This window comes from Centropristis striata, chromosome 7 (genome assembly GCF_030273125.1).
Source record: "Centropristis striata isolate RG_2023a ecotype Rhode Island chromosome 7, C.striata_1.0, whole genome shotgun sequence".
Classification (NCBI taxonomy): Eukaryota; Metazoa; Chordata; class Actinopteri; order Perciformes; family Serranidae; genus Centropristis; species Centropristis striata.
Window position 1 is genome coordinate 23,689,041 of NC_081523.1, and position 26,591 is coordinate 23,715,631.

The 26,591-nt window shown below is 39.4% G+C and overlaps 1 protein-coding gene across 5 annotated transcripts in view; it reads right to left on the minus strand.

Moving 5' to 3' along the window:
* The window catches only part of msh3 (mutS homolog 3 (E. coli)), a 50,190-nt gene that overhangs the window by 20,515 nt on the left and 3,084 nt on the right, over positions 1 to 26,591 (minus strand). For 4 of the 5 annotated variants that reach the window (XR_009394685.1, XM_059337488.1, XM_059337490.1 and 1 more), the window contains 13 exons: positions 25,990 to 26,156; positions 21,245 to 21,354; positions 20,938 to 21,052; positions 19,121 to 19,205; positions 17,273 to 17,382; positions 14,190 to 14,322; positions 9,818 to 10,005; positions 9,561 to 9,729; positions 9,265 to 9,329; positions 7,865 to 7,981; positions 7,503 to 7,610; positions 5,837 to 5,951; positions 5,155 to 5,312 (listed from right to left, as the gene is read on the minus strand). Coding sequence is in view for 4 of the 5 variants with exons in the window: in XM_059337488.1 (XP_059193471.1) it covers positions 5,155 to 5,312; positions 5,837 to 5,951; positions 7,503 to 7,610; positions 7,865 to 7,981; positions 9,265 to 9,329; positions 9,561 to 9,729; positions 9,818 to 10,005; positions 14,190 to 14,322; positions 17,273 to 17,382; positions 19,121 to 19,205; positions 20,938 to 21,052; positions 21,245 to 21,354; positions 25,990 to 26,156 (1,640 nt within the window). In the remaining variant the exon portion in view is untranslated. The remainder of the gene's footprint in view (positions 1 to 5,154; positions 5,313 to 5,836; positions 5,952 to 7,502; positions 7,611 to 7,864; positions 7,982 to 9,264; positions 9,330 to 9,560; positions 9,730 to 9,817; positions 10,006 to 14,189; positions 14,323 to 17,272; positions 17,383 to 19,120; positions 19,206 to 20,937; positions 21,053 to 21,244; positions 21,355 to 25,989; positions 26,157 to 26,591) is intronic. The other variant, XM_059337489.1, reaches the window with a different exon arrangement.

Sequence of the window (26,591 nt, forward strand, 5' to 3'; positions counted from 1 at the left end):
AACTCAGGAATGTAGAGGCATAAAACGCCTGAACAAAGCAGATCAATTTAAGATGATTTCATTTTGATTTTGTGTCCCCATTCTCCTAAAAGATGCAATTTCCTGCCAAACGGTTTCAATTTTCTCTTACAAAGAAAATAAATGATTTCTGCAATGAACACATCTCTACAAAATGTTTGAGATAATAGGCAGTGAAGAAAACAGTGTCAATTAATTTAACAAATTTAAAATTTGCACAGCACTCAACTGTTATGAACAAACATGTTTTGGATTATTTTAGTTTAGTTTAACCCTCTAAACCCCAAGCAGTTACAGGGGGGCTGTACATATTGAACTATTTCCATGTTTACAATGTCTCTTGTCCGCTCTCCTCTGTGCACTGTGTAAACAGCCTGCTCTTCAGTTGGACTCAGTCATTCAAGGTCTTACCAGCTGCGCTGAGAAGCACAAAATTTAATGTTATTTAATTTAATGTTATTTTAATGACTTAGTTTGTGCAAATGTTTGAGGGTTTTTTGCTAACTTTTGAAATGGCACGTGAATAAAGTGATTTTGCGGAAATATCACCATTTTAAGCTTAGGTTACTTTTCCCTGGTAGAAGCATTCATCACACATGATTCACTCAAGGACCATCAAAGACTTTTGAAATCTGGCGATAATTTTTTTGTTTTTGTAGTTTCTGGTTATGATAAATAATGTAGTGGCAGGATGTGTTCAGATGGTTAGATTGTCAAATATTTTCTTTTCACTTTACAGGATGACAAAAAATCTGATTTTTACTGCAATTAATAAATCTCCAGTTTTATGAACAGTTCCTTATTTTGTTCCCAAACCCAACCTGTCATTCTCCTAACCCTGAACCCAAACCCTCACCATAAAGTAGACCCTTACATACTGTACATGAGGACTAGCCAAAATCACCTCATTCCACTAATACAGAGTCTAAAACCACCAACTACTTCTCTCATGGATGGAAATCAGAACGCACACACACACACACACACACACTCTGGGTGTGCTGACAGGTCCCTGGCACCTACTGGGTTAATATATAAGAACATGCTTAAACCCACAAAAAAAGACAATTACACACATCTGCAAGCCATTAGGTCTAATCACATAGTGCAGCAGAGGCAGAATAGCAGAAAGCATACAGTATATTGGCCTGTGTTCCACACTAATATGTCGTCAGACTGGAAACTACAAGCAGAGCTTACTGTTCCTCTCATCTTAATGAGAATAATCATCAGCGAGAAAAAAAAGGAGCTCTCCAACAAAGCCCTATTGTCAGAGGGTTCCTACGATACAGAGAGCTGCATCGTACAGAACACTGACAGAACAATAGAGTCGGTCTTGTCAAACAAGTCGTTTTTTTCCCCCTCACACACCTCCTCCTGTGTGCTGAGGAACACAATGGGATTAGAGGGATTAATCTGAGTCTCAGTCCTTAAAATAAACCTGACAGTGTCACAGACGATGGTGAAACAAGGTGAATGAGGTGTTTTTTGGGGGAAAATTATGTTTTTTTGTTGTTCACAGGTTGTCTCCAGTAGTGTCCTTGGGTTAAATTGAACTAATAAGAAATAATCTGCAGAGGTGAAAGTGTGTTGTGCTCCCTCAGTGTTGTCATGGTCACTATCCTCATCTTCCTGTCGACGAGACAAAGCGAGAAAAAGTCACTCAGCTTTCACTTCCTGGGAGTGTTTTTCCATCAGTAACATGAGAGAAACACTGGAGCTTGCAATGGTGTTGTTGTGTCAAGTTTACAGCGTTTTAACATTAATGTATTATTACATAATGATATTCATAAGTGTGAATGTGTCATTATTTATGGAGGTCTCATTTTTAAAAACCTTGCCAGGAAAATAAACATCTACATGTTGGTGTCATCAAGAGACGACAAGCAAGCGGTGTTCATCTGTCTTTGCAGCTGCATCAAATGATTGCTTGTATTCATCTTTTGTTACTGTTAAATCCACACTGCTTCATAAAGCCAATTCACAAGCGGCTGGATTCATAGTAAAGTGTCAGTTCAACCAAAAAAGAAAAAACACATTTACTCACTTAACTCCTGCAGCTTTCAACAGTTTTATTTAGATTACTAAAGCAGTCTCAGTGAAAACCCATCTGTGGATTATCCAGTGTAAACCTTTGTGGGATGGGTTCAGTCTTTGCTTTTAATATAATTATTGAATTTAAAGAAGAATTTAAATAACTGCTGAATAGAAAATCCTCATGGAATTCTTTTTCAAATCACTCAAGATCAAACAAGAATAAGACAGTGTCAGTAAATTAGAAAAAATATTTAAAATATATCCATCAAATAACTCCCATGCTCCTGAATTAATATTAAGAATAAAAATGATTCTAACAGTATTAAATACACCATGTATAATGAGTTGATTAATGGAAAAACATATTTAATTGAACCAATATTCACAAAAAAGTAATATCTCTTTATGAGGTGATATTTATTATGTTTTATTTATTATACCCACCAAGCCTCAAATGTGGGGCTACTACCTGCACCAACAGAAATCTTAATCTACTGAACATGACATATTTACCAACTTTTTCCGCCTACTGCATTGTTAAATTTGATGCCTTCACATATACAGTTGCAAGAAAAAATATGTGAACCTTTTGAAATTACCTAGTTTTCTGCATTAATTTGTCATAAAATATGATCTGATCTGCATCTCAGTCCCAGGTATAGACAGCATGCTTCACCTAATCAGACACAAACAATTATAACATTTTGTGTTTTTATTGAACACATCCATTAAACATTCATAGTGATGGTGGAAAAAGTAACTGAACCCTTGATTTAATAACTGGTTGAACCTCCTACAATGTCATTTAGCAGACGATTTTATCCTTTAGCAGTAATAACCTCAACCAAATGCTTCTGATAGTTGCTGATCAGACCTGCACAACGTTCAGGAGGAATTTTGGACCATTCTTCCTTTCAGAACTGCTTCAGTTCAGTCATGTTCTTAGGGTGTCTGGTGTGCACGGCTCTCTTTAGGTCATTCTTTTTTTGAAGCCATTATTAAGTAGATTTACTTTGATGTTTAAGGTCATTGTCCTGCTGCATCAGCCAACTTCTACTGATCTTCAGCTGCCAGACAGACAGCCACTCTGACATTAACCTGTAGGATACCTTGATGAAATTGGGAATTCATTTTCCCCTCAATGATAGTAAGTGGTCCAGGCCCTGAGGCAGCAAAACAGCCCCAAGTCATGATGCTCCCTCCATCATACTTCACTGTTGGGATGATGTTCTCAGATTAAAAAGCAGGGCCCTTTTTACATCACACGTAGTGATGCGTGTTCTTTTTTTGGAAAGCAGCAGCTTTCTCCATGGTGTCCTGCCTGCCTGTTCAATCTTGTGTGTGTGGTAGACTCATGACTAGAGATGTTCATCAGTTCTAATGACTCCTTCAAGTCTTAACTTGTTACTCTGGAATTCTTTTTTACCTCACTGAGCTTTCTGCCTTGTGCCTTTGGAGTGAACTTGACTGGCGTCCACTTCTAGGAAGAGTAGCCACAGTACTAAATCGTCTCTATTTGTGGACCATTTGTCCAACTGTGGACTGGTGAATACCTAAAGTCTTGAGGTTACTTTGTAACCCGTTACAGTCTGATGCAATAAACAATTCTTGGTCGCAGGTGTTCGGAGAGATCTCTTTTTTGCAATGCATGGTTCATATGAGCAGATGTCTTGAATAGCAAACTCAAAAAGTTTCAGTTTTTTTTTTTTTGCTAATTCCTGACTCCAATTATCTCTTAATTGAGACATTAGCCAAAGGGTTCACTTACTTTTTCCAACAGCATTATTAATGTTTCATGGATATACTCAAAAAAATATGAAATATTATAATTGTTTGTGTGGTTTTAGGTTAAGCATGTTGTGTTTGTCTATACTTGGGAGTTAGATGCAGATCAGATTACATTAAAAAAAAACAAAAAAAAAAAATAGGTAATTTCAAAGGGTTCACATACTTTTTCTTGCAACTGTACAGGTTTGAAAGGAAAGAAAAAAAAAGATTATAAATCATTTTCATTGTATTTTAGATGGGACTGCATCATACTGAGTAATATGATGTTTATGGTGTTTTTTTCTGTGTATCTCTTGGTCCTTTCATTGTGTGGTGCTATAATGTTTATTTCACGTGTATTGTCCATTATAGTAACAGGTAAAAAGAAAACACTCTGGCTTTTACTATTTCCATTCAGATGAAGATCTCAAGAGCTCAAAACCAGTAAGTCCAACTTTTAATACAACTTCTGTCCTCACTCTACCTAAGAGTACCGGAAAAACCTCTATGGCATTAGTGCAAAAAATCTCAATAACAAATAAAACCGACATTTTCTGCATGGAAAAATATCACAAGAGGTAAGACAATAAGTTTTGTAATTTGTGTGAACCTTTTAAGCCGATAAAGTCGATTTGACCTAAATTGATTTATTTGATTTAGGTTTTGCAGGTTGTGCTTTCAGCTTTCTTGCAGATTTATTGAATCTTTTATCAATGATGCAATGTTTGTGAGTAATCAGTTAAAAGACCACTTGAAATCAGCCACCTAAAATAAAACTGATTAGTGACAGAGCAACACAAATACAAAAAAAGGGGGACAATGAACAGAACAGTACTATGCATGTTTCGGAGTCACTTCAAGACTAAAAGGTGCCCACACTCAGAACAGACGCTCCCGAATGAAAACATTTATTAAGTTCAATTTTAACACTTTAGCATTATGTCTTAATGTGACCAAAAAGGTCCATATATAGACTTTACCTGATTCAATATAGGTATGAATCCCCAGATAGAGCCCATCAGTATGTTATATCAAATGATTTACTATACTGTACGCAGAGATATCACTTCTATGTCAATCATCATCTTTTCTGGCAGCATCTTTTCAGTGTGTGGGCGCTTTTTTTCCCTTGAGATTGCTCCTGATATCACGTTGAGATCTGCATACACGACCTTGAAGCATCAAGTCACTTCCCAGAAAAATGAAAATATGGTGATTGTAGGTTTCCAGCAAACCAAATGCTGTCTGTTAGCATTTCTGGCTGTCTAGGGTGTTAAATCAGGTTTAATCACTGAAACAAACAGGTAGATTTTAATGTGCTTGTGTTCATACCTGGTGTAAATGCCGTCCAGCACCCCCAGACGGGCCTCAGAGGCCGGGACGTAGGAGCCCATCTGAGCCATAACACAGATCAGGGCCACCTGTCGGATGTAGGAGCTCTTTCCCCCCATATTAGGACCAGTGATTATCATAGTTCTTCTGCCATCACCCTGAAGGAGAGGAGAGGAGAGGAGAGGAGAGGAGAGGAGAGGAGAGGAGAGGAGAGGAGAGGAGAGGAGGAATAATAACAGTGACATAGACAGAAGGCGAGGAGAGAGACAGAATAAGATATTTGCATGTTGTCCTGCACAGCTGAGGAGGTGGGTGGATTGAAAGCTTGGCTTCTCTTCCTATTGGCTTGTGCTACTGTTGCAAAATTAACCTACACCCACACCAGCACTGAGTGAGGAAGTGTGTGTGGTGCCATGCAAGTCTGTATGTGTGTATTTAGTGTGTGTGTGTGTGTGTGTGTGTGTGTGTGTCTGTGTGTTGCAAAATTTTTGTTTGTTTGTTTTTCAGAATTTCTTGACAGACCACGACTCTGTGGAGAGTTTTTTTTTTTTTCTTCAAATTTGGAAAAATTGTGGCTTCTGTATGTTTTCATAAATTATCAGGTAGGTTTGTTGGCGTAAAGCGTAGCGATTAGCACTGAATGAGCCTGTGTGTGTGTGTGTGTGTGTGTGTGTGTGTGTACCTGTAATTCGGTGAGGTTGGGCACAAACTGGTTGTGCTCTCCCATCAGTAAGTTGATGGCTGGGTGTCTGCCATCCCTGATCATAATCTCACGATGACCTTCACACACCTCCGGCCTGAACACATACAATAGACTGTAAGTATATATTTATATACACATTCACACCCAATTAAATAAACAAACACACACACATACACACACACATAGATGGTATTATCATTAACACTGACACCATGTGTCCTGAAGCTCGACATGTGCTTATATTGCAACATTGCTCATATTTGTTTTTTATATAAAAAATAAAATTCACATTTAAGGATTAGGGCATGTTTTGGTTAAGAGACGTCCTTCAGCTAAACAATGTACCAACATGAAAGATAAAAGATGACAGGAAAGTGTTAAAAAAAAATAAAAATAGGGCTTTAACATAACTGAGAAAATAAATTAAAATAATGAACATGAATAAAACACAAAATTAAATAAAGGCGTCTGTGGCTCAGGCTGTAGAGAGGTCATCCATGATCGGAGGGTAAGGGTTCGATCCTGGGCCCCGGCAGTCTATGAAAACCACACACACACATTCAGACACTGGCAGCCTCAGCCACCAGTGTGTGAATGTGTGTGTGTGAAGGAGTGAATGACGGCTTTGAGTGTCAGTAAGACCAGAAAAGAGCAATGCTAATACAGTCCATTTAACAGGATACTGGTCTACTGCACTTTTGGCCACTTAAATATACTAAAACAACGCACATGAAAAACATACATTTCTTAAAAGAATTGTTTAACATTAGGGGGAAAAGCGCTTTCTTGTTGAGTTATATGAGAAGGCTGTCGAGTGGCAAGTATACTGCTGCCAGGCAACCAGCAAAGACTCCAGGAAGTTTCTGCTCCTCGCCAAGAAATAGCCCGGCACATACTGTAACCCCTCGTTACACTACAACATGTTGTTTTTGCACTTCACAGCTTTGGACAGAGCCAGGCTAGCTGTTTACCCCTGTGTCCACTGTTTATGCTATGCTAACCGGCTGCAGGCTGTAGCTCCATATCTATCATACAGACATGAGTGGTATTAATCTTCTCCTCTAAATCTAGACAAGTAGATTTCCCAAATGTCAACCTACATGCAGGATGAGGGAAAAGTGAGTGACTTAAAGTGAGCAATGGCAAAACAGAAGACGATGCTTTAAAGTGTAGCTGCAGGTAGGATGAATTCACTGTCCAAATACAGAAAAAAGAGAGACTGCAGTACAAAGGCGTGGATTGATGTGAAGCTAAAACACTAAAATTGGTAGAAATGGACAATATAAAGGTGTGTGTGTGTGTGTCTGTGTGTGTGGCTTTGTGTGTGTCTGTGTGTGTGGCTTTGTGTGTGTCTGTGTGTGTGTGTGTGTGTGTGTGTGTGAGAGAGAGTGAGAGTGAGAGTGAGTGGGAGAGATGTTGGCGTTTTGGCTGAGCATGCTGCTGAGCCCGGTGCACACTCCCACACACAGCCTGTCTGAGACTATAGGACACGACACAGGACACCCACACACACAATACCCCCCCCCTCCCCCCCCCCCCCCCCCCCCCCCCCCCCACACACACACACACACACACACACACACACCCCCACACACACAAATGCACATTCACACACCAATATTTACAGTCATCATGAGGACATCACCTGCAATAGTCCCCTTGTTTAGCCACCTCAGCCAATGAAAAGAGACAGTCTGTGGTTGCTAGGTGACTAATAGCCCTTTTCATGGTGTGATAGTGCTCCCCAAACTGGCTGCAGAGACAGACAGAGAGAGAGAGAGAGAGCGAGAGAGAGAGAGAGAGAGAGAGAGAGAGAGAGAGAGAGAGAGAGAGATTTTCAAGTGTAAATTAAGGTAAGTGCATGCTGTGTTCTCAACAGACACTACTGACGTTGCACTTGACCAAAACAGACTAATTCTCGCATCTCTCTGGACCAGAGACTGACGTGTTTTTAGCAGTTTATCACTTGAGTTTAGGATCAGCTGTGCATGTGTATGTGTGTCATACTCCAGAAAATTGGTCCACTCCCTCTGGCAGTCTAGCAGCAGCTGTTCTCGGAGCTGCAGCAGCTTCTTGTAGCGCTCCACCAGGAAAGGAGAGTGGTACCTGCTGACTGCCTTGGTGCTGCAGAGCAAAGGGGGAAAGAGAAGAACAGATAAGTGAAGAATTACATTAATAAAGTGTTAGCACATATAGCATGTCACATCAATCATTCTCAAGAAGATGAAACCATATACTGAGCTTCAACAGGTGCTGGGAGCCAGACACCAGCCTCTTTTGGTCCTGCCGCATTAAAACAAAGCTAACCTGTTAACCACCAACAATATGCATGTATGTCCAGTGGTAATGATCACATCAACAATAGAGGAAAGTAAAATGTTCCAGTAGATTGCAAGCAAAATAATAAAAAATAATAATAATTTAAAATCAAGGAACTTTTAAAAAAGTTTATATTTTTTCCCCTTTTGTCCCATCTGTTAATGAGATATGTTGCAGCCTCTCTGGTCCTCTCTGATTTATATTACAACCCTTGAGATAGAGCCACTCCTGGGGAATATAGATAGGGTTTATAATTAGACCTAAGACCTATTCCATGACATGTCCTGATATAAGAAAATGAAAGACATGGTGTGACAAAAACATAAGTTGTTGTAGAGTTCATGTTGAATGTATTCATAAACAGTTGGATTTTTACACATCCAGCATACATGGAAGGAAATTGTGTTTCAGGCCACATTACAAATGGAAGTCCAATAATCACTTTCCCTTTAGCTCTGTTTCGCTCCTCATCAACTCCTGAGGGAAATATCTGGCTCTTTAGCTGCTAATTGCTCCACTGTGTAAATCAGCCTGTCAGCTAGGAACTTTGTCCAAAAGTGTATAGGGATGCCATGGTGAGGACAACACTGATTATTGCTTACACCGAAGATTTTACAAGAAAAGATAATTGTCCATTTGGATGAAATCCTAATTATTGCAAAAACATGACTTTTGTTTTTCGCTTTGACACCAAATGCTCCGACATTTTGTTGGTCAACTCTCCACTTCAGGAGTTGATAACAAGCTTATATTTTACAAATTCTGTTATTTTGTGATGGAAATTACCTAAATGGGTTTTACATCTTTTCTTAAAAAAATGGAAGGGGCAGTGGAAAACTGGAAAAGTGTGACATGGTAGTTCAAAAACAAATTACCTACAGTTAAACTTTTGCCCTAGAAATATACTGTATGTATAAAAGGTGGTGCTAATCAATTTGTATAGGTTTTCCTTACACCTGCCAATCATTCACAGAAATGATTGAAAAAATGTTTTCATAGGACAATAAAAGTGTTTGTGGTTCTGTGTGTGTGTGTGTGTGTGTGTGTGTGTGTGTGTGTGTGTGTGTGTGCTGCCTCTGTGAGCTCACCTGCTGATTTTGACCCAGTCAGGTGGAACAGTGGACGACAGTGAGTTCTTCACCTCAATCAGAAACTGAGGGCAGAGGAGGAAGAGGAAGAGGAAGACTTTGATAAATAAGCTGGGAGCAGACGGACAATACAATGTGTCATTCTTGATTAAAACTGACACACACACACGCACTGAAAGGAAAACACAAACACACACACACTCTCACAGACATCAGATCATCACTGTGACTCACTCTACCACCCAAATCAGGCCATCAATCTCCTCCCACCTGTCTTTCACACACACAGTCTGTACCTCCTGTCCAGAGACGGTGATGTAGTCGAGTGCCGGGGCCTTCAGCTGCAGGCGGATTTCTTTGCGGTGATCTTGAATCTCGTCGATGACAGTCTGGATCTGCTCCCTCCTTTCCTGCAGCACAGGGAAGCCGGACAGATCGGAGAACAGCTCTGTCTTATTTCCAGACCTGCACAAACACAAAGAGACCAAATGTGAGCTCTGGTACCTCCTTGTTCATCTCCAATTACCCGTTTCTCATGCTGGTGGATACCCACTTTGCAGCCTTTTCATTGAGCACCTTAAGGTGGCTGTGGGCTGGAGCCAGCAGGTCAGGAGTGTCCACTAAGAGGCCTCGGAGCAGCGCAGAGCTGATCTGAGACTGGATAGCTGGGAGAAAGGCCTGCAGCTCATTTCCCAGGCGAGACAGACTGCTAGTAATGAGGTAAAACTCCTGCGTGGACGACTGGAACACACAAAGAGATGCAGAATATTTGATGAAGCCATATGGTTGAGCAATCGGCAGTAAGGCCAAGTAGCATTGTGATATTTTGTTTCTGTGATATACAAAGTAGCCAACAGAATTTTTATTCCTAGAGGGGTCCAGAGGCATGCTCCCCCAGATGAGTTTTATACATTTTAAAGTGAAATGCATCAGAGAGCAAATCCTCCCACACTGAGCAGAAGACCCTGAACCACCAGGTTAAATCTCCTGGGCACACTTTGCAGACCCCACACATTAACGTAAAGGGAAACACTGAATTAGCCTTGTAAGAAGTTTTTTCTTTTATATCAAACAGCAAAAAAGTTGTAGGATGATGTGTTTGAGTTTAGTTGCCTTACTTGACATTGATGCTGAAACAACATATTGTGCAGCCTGTAAGGGAAGCTGCAGTTGATCAGAACACAACGGTCATTTATAAACCAGAAATAAGAAAAACTGTTTTTATTCTCCATCAAAATGTAGGAATTTTTTTTCTGTGTTCCTCTGTGCGTGTGTGTGTTACTGGGAGATTCTATAAGCCAGCAAGATTTAATCGCTAAATCTCATCAGCACTGGGTATGGCAGCCTAGCGGCCATTTATTACAGCCAGCACTCTGAGAGACACAACTCATTAGCGGCAGCAAAGACTGCAAGTCAACATCCCAAAAAATAAGTGTCATGGAAATGCAGATAAGATTTATTCAGAACTTCTGTCATGATATCCTCCTTCAATGGTGCCAAATACCACCAACACAAATATATTTGCATTTATTATCACTTTCAAAAAAGGTGATGAGCAGATGCTGCCATTAAACCATTTTATTTTGTGTATTTATTTTAGCTCTTTTTCTGACAAAACAAGGGCTTGACCATATGGCCTTAAAAAAAATGGTTGGTTGTTTTTACACCATACACTATGTACAGTCATGGAAAAATATATTAGACCAATGTTTTCTTCAATTTCTCATTCATTTTAATGCCTGGTACAACTAAAGGCAATATTTTTGGTAAAATATAATGATAACAAATTAAACTCTTATGAGCTATTTTTGTTAAGAGCTGATATCTAGCCATTTTCCATGGTTTTCTTGATAATGATTTTGGTTATTATCAAGAAAATCATAGAAAATGGCTAGATATCAGCTCTTAAATTAAACTCATATGACCTATTTTTGACATTATCATGATATTTGTCCAAACACATGTACCTTTAATTGTACCAGGCATTAAGATGAACAAGAAGACAAGGTTGGTCTAATCATTTTTCCCATGACTGTATACTATATACAACTAGAAAATTTCCTCTGGGGGAAATTTTGAAAGGGCCACGGGGGCTACTGCCGGTGTGTGTACATTATGATGAGATTCTTCAGAGATTTCAAACAATTAATACTTATAATGTTATGATACTATTCCTCTTCAAGTATTTATTTATACAGCAACCTATGCCCTTTAACCTCAAAATGTGTGTGTGTGAAACATTTGTATCTGGAGGAGTGTGCGCGCTTACGCGTGCATATATGTGTGTGTGTGTGTGTGTGTGTGTGTGTGTGTGTGTGTGCGTGCGTGTATCTTTAACTGTTATTACATTAAATGACCAGTGTGTGTGTGCGTGCGTGTATCTTTAACTGTTATTACATTAAATGACCAGTGTGTGTGTGTGCATGCGTGTATCTTTACCTGATATTACATTAAATGACCAGTGTGTGTGTGTGAGTGTGCGTGTATCTTTAACTGTTATTACATTAAATGACCAGTGTGTGTGTGTGTGTGTGTGTGTGTGTGTGTGTGTGTGTGCGTGTATCTGTAACTGTAATCACATCAAAACATCAAAGCGTTGGGGTCGACCAATCAGAGCAGAGCAATCAACGGAATTAACAGCTGTGGAATCTTCTGGCAGAGTGAAAGCAGCCAGAGGTGGGCAGAGTGAAATTTCTGGCCTCGAACAGAAAGCATTTTTGGCAAAACCATAATACCTATCATTGATCCGACTTCACTTTGAGCGTCCTGAGTTCTTCCTGAACCTCTACATATGTTTTTTTTTTTAAGAAAAATGAAAAAATAGCTTTGTTAGAGCGATCTAAAAAAACAGTTAAATCTCACTTTTTCCGAAATCTTCCTGCGTTTTTAATATGGGACCCAATGAGGCTGTTGGTGGTTTTGGTGGCGCATCTTTGCGTCGTACGCCCAAATTATAACTCTGACAGCTTTACCAGAGGATTGTGAGTGAGAAGACAAATTTTCCTACATTTCTATGTATAAATTATTTCTGTAGAGTGGAATTTGCGGCCTGGAGTGCAGTTTTCAAATTTATTTTTTGACAGTTTTACCTCTCCCTCTACACTCTGAGCGATGACATCACACACTCTGACACGAACATTCCGTGCAATACACACCCATTATAATCTCAGAATTTCTCCAAAAATGATCATGGTCATTGAACAGGGATTGATAAAAAACTATATGACCTATCGAAACGCAAAGTAATACACCAATACACAAGACTTGTGTCTACTGTTTAAAGTTTAAATGGAGTCTCTAGGTGAAATTATGCCGGAGAAGTAGACATCTGAAAATCTTCAATTAATGTTCTTTTTTGCTCATTTTCTTTCGGCCGTCCCATTCATTTCAATGCAAAATTTTGGGCAGTTTTTCGCGACTTACGTCGCGAAAAATTCATATTCCGTAGAGAAAAGTAATAGCACACCGATCCCGATCAAACCGCACGTTTTGATATATAATTTGTCTAGTAGCGGGACGAAATTGCGTCCGGAAGAGGAATAAGAAGAAATCCACAGTATAACAGTAGTGCTCGGGGCGAAGCCGAGCACTATTGCTGTGCTCGGTGCGATTGCCCCGAGGCCCTAATTATTATCAAAAGCAACCATACAAGAGAGAATAAAGTGCAAACTTAACTTTTGCAGAAAACTTTTTCTAAAAAAAAAAAAGGTGCCTCTTGAGAATATATATTGTTTTTTTATAATGTAAATTATTGCTTCAGAAAAAAAACACTTTCATGATAAAATGAAACATACTGCACGTTATTTGCATGCTAAATAACCAAATCATGCATGAGGTGCTTATAAAGTTTTTCAAAGTTTTTCAAAGAGAAATTCAATTTTTATTAAATATTATTAATATTAAATTGATTAAAAAAAGCTCTTATATGAAACATAGCTGTCTATAATCTAATACACCGCATCTTCTGTTCTATTTCTTCATCATCAATAGATCACTGAAGAGGAAATAAAGTTAATGTTTAATCAATGCTCTGCATGGAAAGACCTCAGAGGACAGCTGATATTATAGATTACATTGACTTCAAATAGCCATTGATGATGTCACAGTATATAGCAAGTAATGAAGAGTTAATGAGAGTCACACTGACAATGCTTTATGGCATTAATCACAAGCTGCAGTTTTAATGGTCCCCCATGTCAGCAGCCCCCGTGATGCTTTTATGAACCCAAACAGACAGTGGCTGGAGACCATAAGTGTGCCCTCCCTCTCATTATGTCAATGGAGCCGTAGAGACACAGGCCATTACACACAGGCACATTTATCTACAGACGGGCAAAATGAAAATTAAGGCGTGTGTATGTGTGTGTGTGTGTGTGTGTGTTCAGTGACATTTGATTGTTGTTGTTTTTTTAAACAATATACGATGGAGTCAGAAAGTTGAACATCAGACCAGAGTGCCTCTCATCTCTGTACACACACACACACACACACACACACACACACACACACACAGGTGGGATGAAGCCTTCTGACATTTAAAAAATGGCTCAGATGGGAAATGAGATTGTGTAGGACAATCAGGTAAGTGCCACTGAGGCGACTGCTCCCTGTTGTTAATCAAGGAGGGCGCCATAAAAAAGAGAGAGAGGGAGAGAAAGTGAGAAATAGAAACAGAGAAAGAGAGAAATTTGTCTTGGTTTTCATTTTAATGCAAAGCAGCAAAAAAAATGTGGTCTGCTTCTTTTACTGCCTTTGTCAGATTTTTGTCCACATATTCTTGCAGTTTATAACTGTCACTACGCCCACAGATGGTGAGTAAAATGTTATCAAAACTGACAAGAATTATTACCAGTTCTACAAAGAGAAAAACCAAGGCTGTGGAAAAAAAGAGGTGTGTGTGTCCATTTTTTTTTATTGCTTTTTACCTTTTTGTGATATATGCTGCAGATTCCCCTCTCCAGGTCGGGCAAATGCGACAGCAGGGATTTGATGGAATTTAAAGTGAGTGACTGTGACTCCAGGATCTCCTGCACAGCATCCTGCCTCTCTGAGATAGATCTGTGGGTGTGAAAGAAAAGGAAAGAAGGAAGGGAGAAAGGAAGGACATAAAATCAGCAACTAAGACGTGAATTGTGGAAGGAAAGAGGCGAAGAAATTAAAACGTTCAGTCCCAGTCATCAGCAAAATACATGTTCGTATTTGGAGAGCTGAATGGGACCTGATTGAAAGGCATCGTACATTTTGAGCTTAGAGAAACCAAAAATTGAAAACCTATTTTCCACTGATTAGCTTCTTCATAAATTCTGTGATGTGATGAGGTTTGCCAGCAGCCTGATTAACTGAATAACCCACGAGCCGACTTTGTCTTTCAGAGACTGTAACAGGCTCAGCATTAATGCAACACTGATGATACCGTCAGGAGGAAGGCTATATAACGCTCCAGAGCTTAATTTTGGCCAGGGAAAACTGGCATTCCCATTTAAAAGGTTCTGAATGAAAATGGGTTTTTATGGGTACCCATTACTCTCCAATTCACAGACATGCCCACTTTATGCCAATTCAATGCAGTTTTGGCCAAAACTATGTAGTTATTTGCATGTATTAATGTGTTTTTGTTTTCTTACATTTCTGCATTCTAGGGTCCCAAACAGTCGGTGGTATTTTGGAGAGATTTTACCATTTTCTCAAGTGGTAAAAGTGGTACAGTTTAGCTCCAATTTCAGCATGGGAATTGCCATCATATACTTAGATCAAAATGTTTTAAGCCCTTACAGAAGAAATGTGAAAGGTTTAAGAAGAAGGTGTGAAAAACCTGTAAACTGCTGTCTTAAATTACACATAACCTGTTAAAATACATTCTGTTAAAGAGACAAAGAGAACACGTTTATTCTGTGACCAGAAACATCTGGGAAATGGGCTGAAAAAGCAGATAAAGTCGAGCTTAGTTATGTAATAAAATGGACATCAAAGTCACACTCAATCATGAATGTATATTGTGTGCGTGTGTGTGCACATGCATGGGTGTTTGTGTCATGTGCTGCTGCGCTGTGTGTCTTGGAATTAATGTGCCTGCGTGTAATCTGGGTTTTATCGATGTTGAAATTCTGTAGAGGAGCTATCTGTATAATCTGAGAGCAGAGTCCAATCCACAGCTATAATCCCTGCACTGTGGGAGGGAGAGGGCACACACACACACACACACACACACACAATCAATATATGGATAATAAAATTACACCGCAGCGAGAAGAACCGAATCTGCTGTAATAATATCACTGAGAGGTTGTTTGTATCAGCAGTGCTGTGAGTCAGTTTCAGCGTTTTTATTTAAAGAGGTCGCCTGCAGAACATTTTTTATATGCGTTTTCACCACTTTCAACACTCTGCTGGGTGAAAAAATAAGCAAATGTTCACATTATGGGCATTCTCTTACATTCATTGGTACAACATTGACTTATTTAAATGTGACATTTGCTATTGTCAGGCAAAATATTATTTCAAACATGAGAAAAAATAATATTTTGACTTATTAATTGTTTTTCTATTCGTAACATATTACAATATTGCACTCATTGTGCACTTCTGCTTTCTGTTGCACTGACACAATAAAGTGAATGCAGCTCTGTACGGTCCTGTAAATACAAGTGTGGCCTATGTTGCCCAAAGTTCAGTTCATTTTAGATTTTTACTGTCCAAAAAGAGGAAACTGTTTTTGCAGCACGACAGCTTTGGAAACAATAAAAACACACAGCCTGAAGTGACATCTCTAAACTACGCCTTGAGAAAATCATGTAGCGAGTAAAGTTTTTTTGGGGGGGAATGTAACACAGCCTTGGAATAATGTTGAATTCATGGTAAATCAAAATGATTTAAATTACCATAATAATGACTGGGAAACTTGTAAAATGCCTATATATACACTTTAATTTACAGGGCCGTACAGGGTTGCATTCATTTTGGTGTCTCGGTGCAACAGAAAGCAAAAGTGCACAATGACTGCAATGTCATATATTTGTAAGACACGCAAATATACATTTTTCTCATGTTTGAAATAATATTTTTACTGACAATAGTGTTAGTATTTATTTCTTTGTAATTCTCCAGAGCATGTATTTGCACACTCAGCACACTTGGCACTTATGGTATGTGTGTATTTGAGGAACAGACTTTGAGTCTCTACTGAACTTTTCAGTGAGATATTGATATGCTGACCATGCACTGACCACTTCATTAAGCTATGACAGGGTGACCACATAAACTGTGACTAGTCTGACAAGACATATACGTTTCATCTGTGACACATGACCATGTATGCAATGTCTAGCAACCTGCAGTGTTCAATAATAACTAGCACTGTGCCATGACAACTATATAAAGTGTTCAGTCTATAGAACATTCATTCATTTTCTGTGAGCATGTCAGAGATGAGGCAGACGTCAGGTGGAAGAAAATGCGCATTAAACAATCCCTTCTCCACTTGTTCTCTTCCTCGAAAAAAACACAAAATGCATCTTATCACAAAAGCCAATCTTACATTTAAATAAGTCGATGTTGTGCCAGTGAATGTAGGAGAATGCCCATAATGTGAACACTTGCCTATTTTTTCACCCAGCAGAGTCATTGTTCCTCTTTAGAGAAACACTAAAGGATGAAAACACACATAAAAAAATTTTCTGCAGGCAACCTCTTTAAATAAAAACTTTTGACTTGGAGCTTAAAAACGGCTGATAAATTTAACAAACACTGATGCCTCATGTTCTCCAAGGTTTGTTGTTGCAGGTAATAAAACTCAAATTTATTGGTATAATGGGTGAGTGTCACCATACACCAGTACTGATAATAATCAGGATATTTAGATAATAAAAAATACATATATCATGTTTATAATACACGTATGATGAACTACTGTTAATAATCCAGCACCCCTTAAATCATTTCCATTTCTTGCAGTTGTTATTTTGTAAAATGGTTCTGGTAAATCAAAGGTCAGAGGGCATCCTGTACTTACTGAGGGTCTGTGAGGGGCTGGCTCACCCACTTCCTCATCAGTCTCCTCCCAAACGGAGTGCGAGTGTGGTCCAAAACCCACAACAGACTGCCCTTCACACCACCATCTGTCTGCCATCAAAAGAACACACACATATATAACACACAGCTTACACGTGTGGTTAATCAGTATAATGTGCCAATTTACAGAAAGAAAAAAACTATTATGATGTAAACAATATATGAGGTGAGCAGGTGATGGGTGGAAGACACAGGTAGTGAGGTGAGGAGGTCTGAACTGAGCTTGAACTCCATCTGTGACACACAAGCCACGGCAGCAGAGTCATGCTGAACTTTTGAGCTGTCTCCCACGCAAGCCTGACGAGTCACTGAACATTTACTTTTGATCGGAGAAATGACAATTTGACTCACCCATTAAATGTTTGCAGTCCGCTTTGCCACAATGACTGCAGTCTGATTTCTACAGGTTGTTCAGACACAATCTGGACAGTCTTGACGAACATGGTTGTTCATAAAGTTGAAATAAAATATTTCTTACCTCTTTTCAATTCTATTTCAAAGTGATTCTCGATGCATTTAAATAGGAATAAACAGAGGATTGTGTCTGAAAACAAAATTATTCCAACTCTATGAGCAGCAGTCTATATTAAAAGTATTATCACTGGAAAATGTCCGTCGAAGTTGTGCGACATTTCTAAATGACTTTTTCAGTCTTTCTTTGCTGAGGTGAGTGTAACAAACATCATGTTCAAATGTATTTACTACTTCTACGACTCTGTTCAGCAGTCTGCAAGAGCAGTAGACTTGAGGCTTGAACTTCAGTAGAGCCAAACTGATTCGCGAGTATGATTGGAATATATTGGCCTATTAGTAAACATACAGTAAATTATCACTTCAATCTGCAGCTCCCTGTTTTACAGAGCTTTATATTTTCAGCTCTCTGATTAACTGTCCGGCCCACAACTTCAGCCGCAGTAGGCTGCTGTTTTCAGACTTGAAATTAACTTCATAGGACTCAACTTTACTTGGCTTAAAACCAAAGACATTCAATTTTCCAAATTGACCCGGAGTGATACACGATACAAGAGTCTCATTCTCAAACCATTCTGCAATTCAGCACAACCGTGCATCCGGCTTAATGCAGACAACAGTACGCTGATAATAGGCAGGTAAAATGTTTACTATGTTCACCATCTTAGTTTACATGAGAGCGTGATTACATGATAACTTTGTTAGCAGTAAACACAATATACAGTGGAGGGAAGGTAATTTTGTAACAAGCCGAAGTATTGGACAAAAATGAAAAAGCCAAGGTATTACCAAAGTGATGGCAATTCATCCTGAGGGGGATATAAATGTTTGCACCTAATTTTCATCCAATAGTAGATTTTTTTTGCAGCTCATCAAATAGTTGTTCTTGTCCACTGACCAGCAGCTTGACCCCACAAGCCATGAGGTTAGCATGGCTAAAAATAAATGAAACAGCCTTCAGTCCCCACAGATAGTCACACACAATGCAAATGCAATGATTAGGCCTGTTTATTAGAAGGGCTTGGTCTTGGTTATGTATAATACACTGCAGGGTTATGATTAGTGTAAAACACAGATTTAAATGATTTTTTTTCAAAAGCTGTGCCACTTTACTGGTCAGCTTTGAGAGACCTTAACATAATCTCCCTTCACATTCTTGAGACTTTACTTCAGACAAAGTGCAGATGTTTCTGTTAGTCTATTACTAATCACTAGAGGATTTTACAGTATGGTGCAGTGTAAACCATTTATAACCGAGACACACCCCTTTGTTATGCTTGACCAGTTGCCATGACTGCCAGCAGAGACATGCTTGTACCTGATTGTTGAGGATCTCCAGGTTCCTGAGGGTGGAGGCACTGAGGATCAGACCCTCCGACTCACTGGACAGATGGCGGAATGAGCTGCAAGGAGCAACAAATCACATTAAAATACAGCTGCATGTCTAAACACTCCTGCTGATCTAACCCATATGTTTTGGTCTTGCTCAGCCCTAGCATCCTATCGGTCTGTAATCTTTAAAACGCTATCAGAAGCTCTTAATATTGACCTACAACCCAACGCAGTAATGGCCATATTTGGAACAACAGGCAGAAGATATTCTACAATAAGGAAAATATATAAAAACATCATTGCTTTTACAACACTGCTTGCACGCAGAAGAATTTTATTACACTGGAAATCTAAAAATCCACCTAGTGTGTCTCTGTGGTTTAATGACTTAATGCAGTTCATACATTTAGAGAAAATAAAATACACTCTCAGGGGATCTAGAGAGTTCTATAATTCATAGAAAAAACGAAAAATGATGTGAGCATTGGTCCAAAGTTTTCTTTTGTGAATGTTGTATTTTGTACATGTCCTGTACTATCAGCGCTCAATAAAAATAAATGTTAAAAAAAAAAATACAGCTGCATGAAGAAATGATCAATGTATTGATTAGGAAGAGGTGTAAAAAAATCTGATGACTGGAATGATGAAAACACCTCTATAAGAAATCTGTATCAGATTTCTATCATAAACAATATTGGTAGAACCTTAAGGGGATTTGTAAGGAAATAACCTGCTTCCTAAATAGCTTCCACTTCAGGTGATGTGCTGTAGCCAGCATTACTGCACAGTAGAGCCCGACAGATATATCAGTTGACGGATATTGTCGGCTGACATTGGCCTATCAAAGGCATATTGGTGTATATGCTGTCTGTTATGTACTGTTATGAAATCTTTTTACCACAATATATAATGCAGAAAATATTGCTTGCTGTGATTTAGAAATGGTGCAAGCTTTTCATTAAAAAAAAATAATAGACAGCAATTTACTGAAACTGAACAGTAATTATGTTTATTTATCTATTTATTTTATTCCTATTTATTCTTTCTTTTTTCAGTTATCATTTATAGAATTGGCTGACAATGTAAAACATTGCTTGTATAAAGTATTACAATGTTAAATATTATTTAATAAAGTTTTATGCTTGACAAAGAAGCTCTCTGGGTACATTTGTAGAGTGGTGAAAAATCTGTGCACAATCCACATAAAAAAGGTTTATTTTTATTCAAGCTAAAAAAAATTACTCTGTTAATTTCCCCCCGCTGAATTCAGTATCGGCACCAGTCTCAAAAACCCCATATCGGTCAGGCTCTACTAGTCAGGAGTGGAAATGTGTAGAAGAATTTAAGATCCTGAATTTGTTTAAATCATAATAAAGTTACAATAATAAATTGGTGGTTAGTTCTAAAACACGTGACTCAATGTTTTGTGCTTTTTTAGATCCATTGTAATCTGTAAATTGTAAAGCAACTTGTTTACCTGATAATGAGACTAAAAATGACTGAATGAGGAAAACCTGAGACATAATGCTGAAAATTGAGTGTCTCTGAAAATAAGACATCTCAGGCTGTTTCACCATCTGTTTTTTACGTGGGCTGTTCATTAATTGCAAAAGTTTTAAGGATATAACTAAAAGAAATGGGAACATTTGGAGGTGTTGTTATTCTAATTATGCAATGGTTTTACTGGTAAATATAGTATATTTTATGTTTAAACTAATAATTTCCGCTCTAGCTCACGATTTCAATTTCTATTGTTAACACTGGATGGTTATGCTTGCAGCCTGTGTTGCAGTGTGTGTTTACCTTTCACTCCTGAGAACTCTTTCTAAGTTGAATTCTTGGAGGTACTGGATGAGCGGCCCAAGGCAGCAGATCACTGGGCTCTCTAAGGATGCCACGCTCGACAGAGAGCTAGAGCCTGGAGGACACAGACACACAAACATGCCACATTTTCACAGATAAAACACAGCCATGAGTCACAGGCCCACCCCTTAGACACATCCAGTGTGTTCCAGCTGAATGGCTGTCTCGCTCTCAATGACAGTATGCGAGTAATTGAAGGAAATGTGGAGTAAAAGACTGAAAGGAAAAGAGGCACAAACAAACACACCTTTCTGCTGGGTGTGGCAGTAGAACTCGGTGGCTGTGTTCATTGCAGAGACAAACTCGAACTGAGCGCTGTCCCTTTTCTCCACTCTCACCCGGTCATCAGTCTGAGCGCTGGGGGACAACAACAGGACAGCATTGATTCAAGTCAGCGGTGCTTGTGACTGTACGCACCGACAAATTAAGGAAACACGGCATCCGATATCTGATCATTTTCCTGTCAGTAAGAAAAATGAGACCCAGCAGCACTGCATGTTCCAACCATCGTTTTGTTCAACTACACACGAACACACACTTTCCCCGCATCTCCCCATCACTCCATTCACTCGCTCTGCGTTGCTGCTTTCAAGGACTTGGTTGCTTTGTCCGCTCTGTTGTTGCCAGGGCAACCAAGGCAAACACGTGGCTCTGGACGCAGTGCTAGAGCATTTTCTTTCTTCCGTTTCCTAATGCTTACACACACACACACACACACACACACACACATATATATATATAAAATAATCATCATCTCTCACTTCAGTCACTGGTCAGACTGGGAGCAAAGATTGTATAAAAGTGATCAATATTGTGCCCGAGGTGCAACTGTGACCATTAATCATTTAGCCAGTCAATTCAACCATATTATGAGGTTTACAAGAACAGGGACAATTGCCTGTATTGATCCATGGCCAGAGGAGTGCAGCGTAGCATTTCTGCACAACCCGACCAGGACACAACATAGTGACCCTAGGAAGTCTCACTTCACAGGAAACAACAAAGCTGGATGCTGGTTCAGGTTCAAATGAAAGGTTTAGCTAGCCTTAATTACACAAAAACATATTCTCAGGTAACTAGCATGCAAACTGTTTTGGTTTTGGTTGATTTTGCACAAATGTAATGAAGGAAAATTACTTTTTTGGTGTTCACAGCAGTGAAATTACATTATAACAACAGCCATGTTAGTGGCTGGTGGGATGGTTGTTATGCACAATGTTGCATTTGCTAATTAGCATAAAACACAGTTTCCTGATGGGAATGTCAGTTTTGCAAATATCTTTAGGTTATTTACATAACCCCGGTTCTCGGAGTAATATTTTGTTCGATGTCTCACTATGGTATGCACGCCGTGCTGCAGACCTCAGAAGCAGTAATCTCATTACGCCAATCCTGATTGGCTGGTGAAATGTGTGCGTCCACCCTAGGTAGTACCACCTACCTTAAATAGTTCATGTGGATGGTACCACATCATTCAAGATAAGCACAAAACTTATAAATAAAATATGAAAAAAAAAAAAAGATAAGCACCTCTTCTCACTCGCCCAAGCAAGAAAGGTTGTCTGGTGTCTCACTCATATTACTCAGAGAACCGAGGTTATGTAAATAACCTAAAGTTCTCTTTCACAAAATTTCGTTCGATGTCTCGCTATGGGATATGGGTGCCCCTGTATTGCCAGACAAGCTTATCCAGCGTCCACCAACCCACAGGGAAAAAACTCTGTTCCAATCAGGACAGCAAAGCCGCTCATGCCACGCAAGGGGCAGATACGTCCAGCATATAGAAACGGACAAAAGTGAGAGACGAGGACCAACTCGCCGCAATACAAATGTCCTCAACAGAAACTCCCCTGAATAAGGCCCAGGATGCAGCCAAGCCCCTAGTTGAGTGCGCTCGCAGACCCACAGCTGGCTGCAAACCCTGAACCGTATAAGCCAAAGCAATCGCCTCCACCACCAAGTGGGATAGACGCTGCTTTGTGACAGGTTTACCCTTATGAGGGTTAGCCCAGGAGACGAACAGCTGATCGCTCCTTTTGACACCCCTCGACCTATCCATGTAAGTGCGCACCGCATGGACTGGACATAGCGCATGTGACCCCTGCCCACCTGGTGAGGCTGCAAAAGCCACAAGGTCAATAGGAGAACATGAGGCCACCACTTTAGGCACAAAAGCCGGGTTGGGCTTCAAAATCATCCTCACATCCCCCAGGAAGAGCTTGAATATTTTCAAATGCCACTTTTCACCTCTACTATATTTGAAAAGGAGAACCAAAACTATCTTCACAGTTTGGCATCACTGAAGGCGGGAGGGGGAAAGTTTTGTTTGTTTTTTGTTATTTGGGTTTAGTTTGTCATAGACGTGTGCATACTCTCTGTAATGAATTTTGTTTGGTTTGTTTTTTTAACTTGCTCGGAGCATTTTGTTATTGATAATCAATCAATATCATGGACGGCTAAAGGCTAAGTCAGGAATGTTGCGACCCAGAGAGCAGAGGTTAATGTGCAAGACAGATTAAGGCGCTCAATTAGTATGAATTGCTGTTGGGTGAACTCAAAGCTTTGAGTGGCCTTTTAAATCCATACACACAAATTATGTCTTTTAGTGTATGTGTGTGTGTGTGTGTGTGTGTGTTCTGATACATGACTACTGTCTCACCATGTCCCCTGGATGTAATATTAACTTTTAAGAGTGTCAGTCATCGATTAAAGCGAGAACATTTGTGTTGACAGCATCAGCCAGTGAGCTTTTCAGTCGCTCTAATCCCTGTCACTACTCTGATCCTGATTTATGACTCCAGGCTGGGGATGAGCAAAGCAACTCATACTGCACCTAGCTACTACCAACCTCCCAGGGACTCATTACCTGCTGCACCATGGACACACACACACATCTCGTTGCCACGGGGCCCGTCTCATCAGCCCACCCCAGAGACACGGAGGCTGTCCAGCTGACGTCAGCAGCCACTAAAACCCATTTTAATGCTCACCTGGGCGGCTCTTGCTTTAGTATTTTTGGGTTGGAGTGATGTCACTTTGATGTGCCGATATCCAATAAAACATCTATTTCAGAACAATTAAAGCACATTAAATGCCATTCCTAGAAAAATATCTTTGGAGGTGACCAGTGGTAGTGAACCTGTGTGGAAATAAATGTGCTGAATTTCCTGAGCTGAACAGAAAAAGCTCCCCTGTATTTGTATGAAACAGGCTGCAGATCGAGAAGAGTCTTGTCTCTGATGAGCACAACGCTAGAGAGCAGTGCTGTTCAAATGCAATAATTGGACTGGCCTTTACAGGTCCATCTCCGCTATAATCACTCAACGCGGATGGCTAAAAAAGATGATGAGGGTGAGAGAGAAAGAAAGAATGAAAGAAATGAAAAATAAATAGAGGGATGATTACACATGATCCAAATTTTTCAAAATTAAATTGAAACAGAGGGAAAAAAGAGAAAAGAATGGCTGGAATAAAAAGAAATGTGAATGATTAGAAATGTGCACCATCAAGGTGTCAGAGACAAAAAGACGCCGAAAGTAGCAGACATCCCCCCCATTTATCCAACCACTCCTTTCAAATCTAATCCAATCCACTCCCTCCCACTCCCTCGTTTCATTTTCAGAGCATAATGCAATCACAGGCAGCCTCCAGAGGAACTAGTCCCCACTGGTGTGAACATGCTGGGTGCAGACTGTCGGCAAAGATGAGCCGAATGGCGACGCGATGGGAGGCAAAAGGTTTTAGAAATGCATTAGTTCAACAGTCACTGTCGCTGACCGTGTTAGTCAGCTAATGAACAAAGGACAAACTGTTTGGCTCTTTTTGATCTTGTGGTTCACACAGCAGCCTGTGTGCTTTAATTGGAAGTCTGTATTTGCATCAGAGACTCGGCTGAAAGCCTGTTAGTGTGACAGAAAAGCAGACGACTCCCTGTTGTGCTTCATGTGCGTATGCTGGGTTGATCACTGGGATGATTTCACTGCTGCCAAAAATCTACATTCATTAGAACTGACAGTGTTACGATGACTGTGAATACTCAGCTACGTGCTTAAAGGACCAGTTTGTAGGATTACGTGGCATCTAGCAAAGAACAAGAGGAATAACTTCAGCAGGCAGACCTATTTTAATGTCCAGAAGGGCACCTGACTGTTGTTTCAAGACAGACTGGGAAAATTGTGAACATATCCTTTAATTACTTGCATTTTAACACCTAGAATGTGTCCCATCTTCTTTACTTGTATGGCATGATGATGTCGATACTTTTTGTCTGAATACTTTTTTCCCCACTTGTCTGTGTAAGAGCTTCCATTAACTGTAAATTGTAAATGTTGTACAGTAAATGTACATTTTAGAACTAGGCTACATTTTTATGCCCATGTACATCTATGATGAGCTGCATTGGACTTCCTGGCGGATGCAGTTTGGAAAAATAGCGATGAACTTCATGTATTTGGCACCAGTACAACTTCTGAAAGATATATATTTATATATATAGATATACATTTATCACCAACACTGCAGCCTGTTATAGCCCCTGGGGCCACCAGCAGACTTTTACTTAAGTTTATGAACTTTAAGTTTAAATCATTTTAACTTTGTTTCAACATTAATATCTACTTTACATTTTTGATCAGTAAAACAAATGCAATATCTCATCTTACAAATATCTTCTTTTTTTACTTAAAAAAAAAAAAATCAGGGCTCATTTAGTTTTTTAAACTAAATAAGCCCTGATTGGACCTTGTTTAGCCCTCGGCCATTATCACATAACCTCTTAATGAGCCTGCATTGATTTCCTCATGCAGACTGAGCTCAGAGTGCTCCAGACTAAACAACAGTCGACCCGCAGGGGAAATCTAAACACAATCCCTCACAATAAAGTAAACTAAACTCACAAACACACACACTGTTCAGTAAAACACAGGAAGTTCAACACTTTATGCCATAGTAAATGTGTACAGACTGCCCCCTAGTGCACGGACAGTAGATTACCTGGCATTGGCGATGCTCTGCAGGAGCCTGTGGGTTTGTTCTGAGAGGTCAGAGGGCACGAGGATCTCCACAGGGTTGATCTTTAGGATGCGACCCTCAAGCTCAGAGCGAGACGGACCATCAGGGAAGCAGTCCAGTAACACGTCTCCTGTGCTCGGCTGAACCGCCTGAACACACAAATACATCCATACAATCAAGCACACTTTGTTTTTCAATGTCATGTTTCTATGAAAAAATAAAGACTAAAGACGAAAAGTGATTTTGTTTTTTATAAGAGCTTTTTTTACATGGAGACGGGTTTTTTTAAATGTCAAAGAAGAACAGCTTGTACAGAAGTATAATGCATTCACTTGAGAAACAATTTTTCCTGTTTTTAATAAATGACAAAGAACTCTTACCTGTGAGTAACGTTTTCATAGGAAAAAAATATATATTATTATTATTATTATTATTATTAATATCATTACTATTATAATTCAGAACAGTGAAGTTCTTACTCACCAGGATTACTTTTACAAATGTTGACCACATAATTTATAACTCTTGCCAGGTTTAATATAAACATGCAATATAGTAACACTATATAGAAAATAAGGAAATGC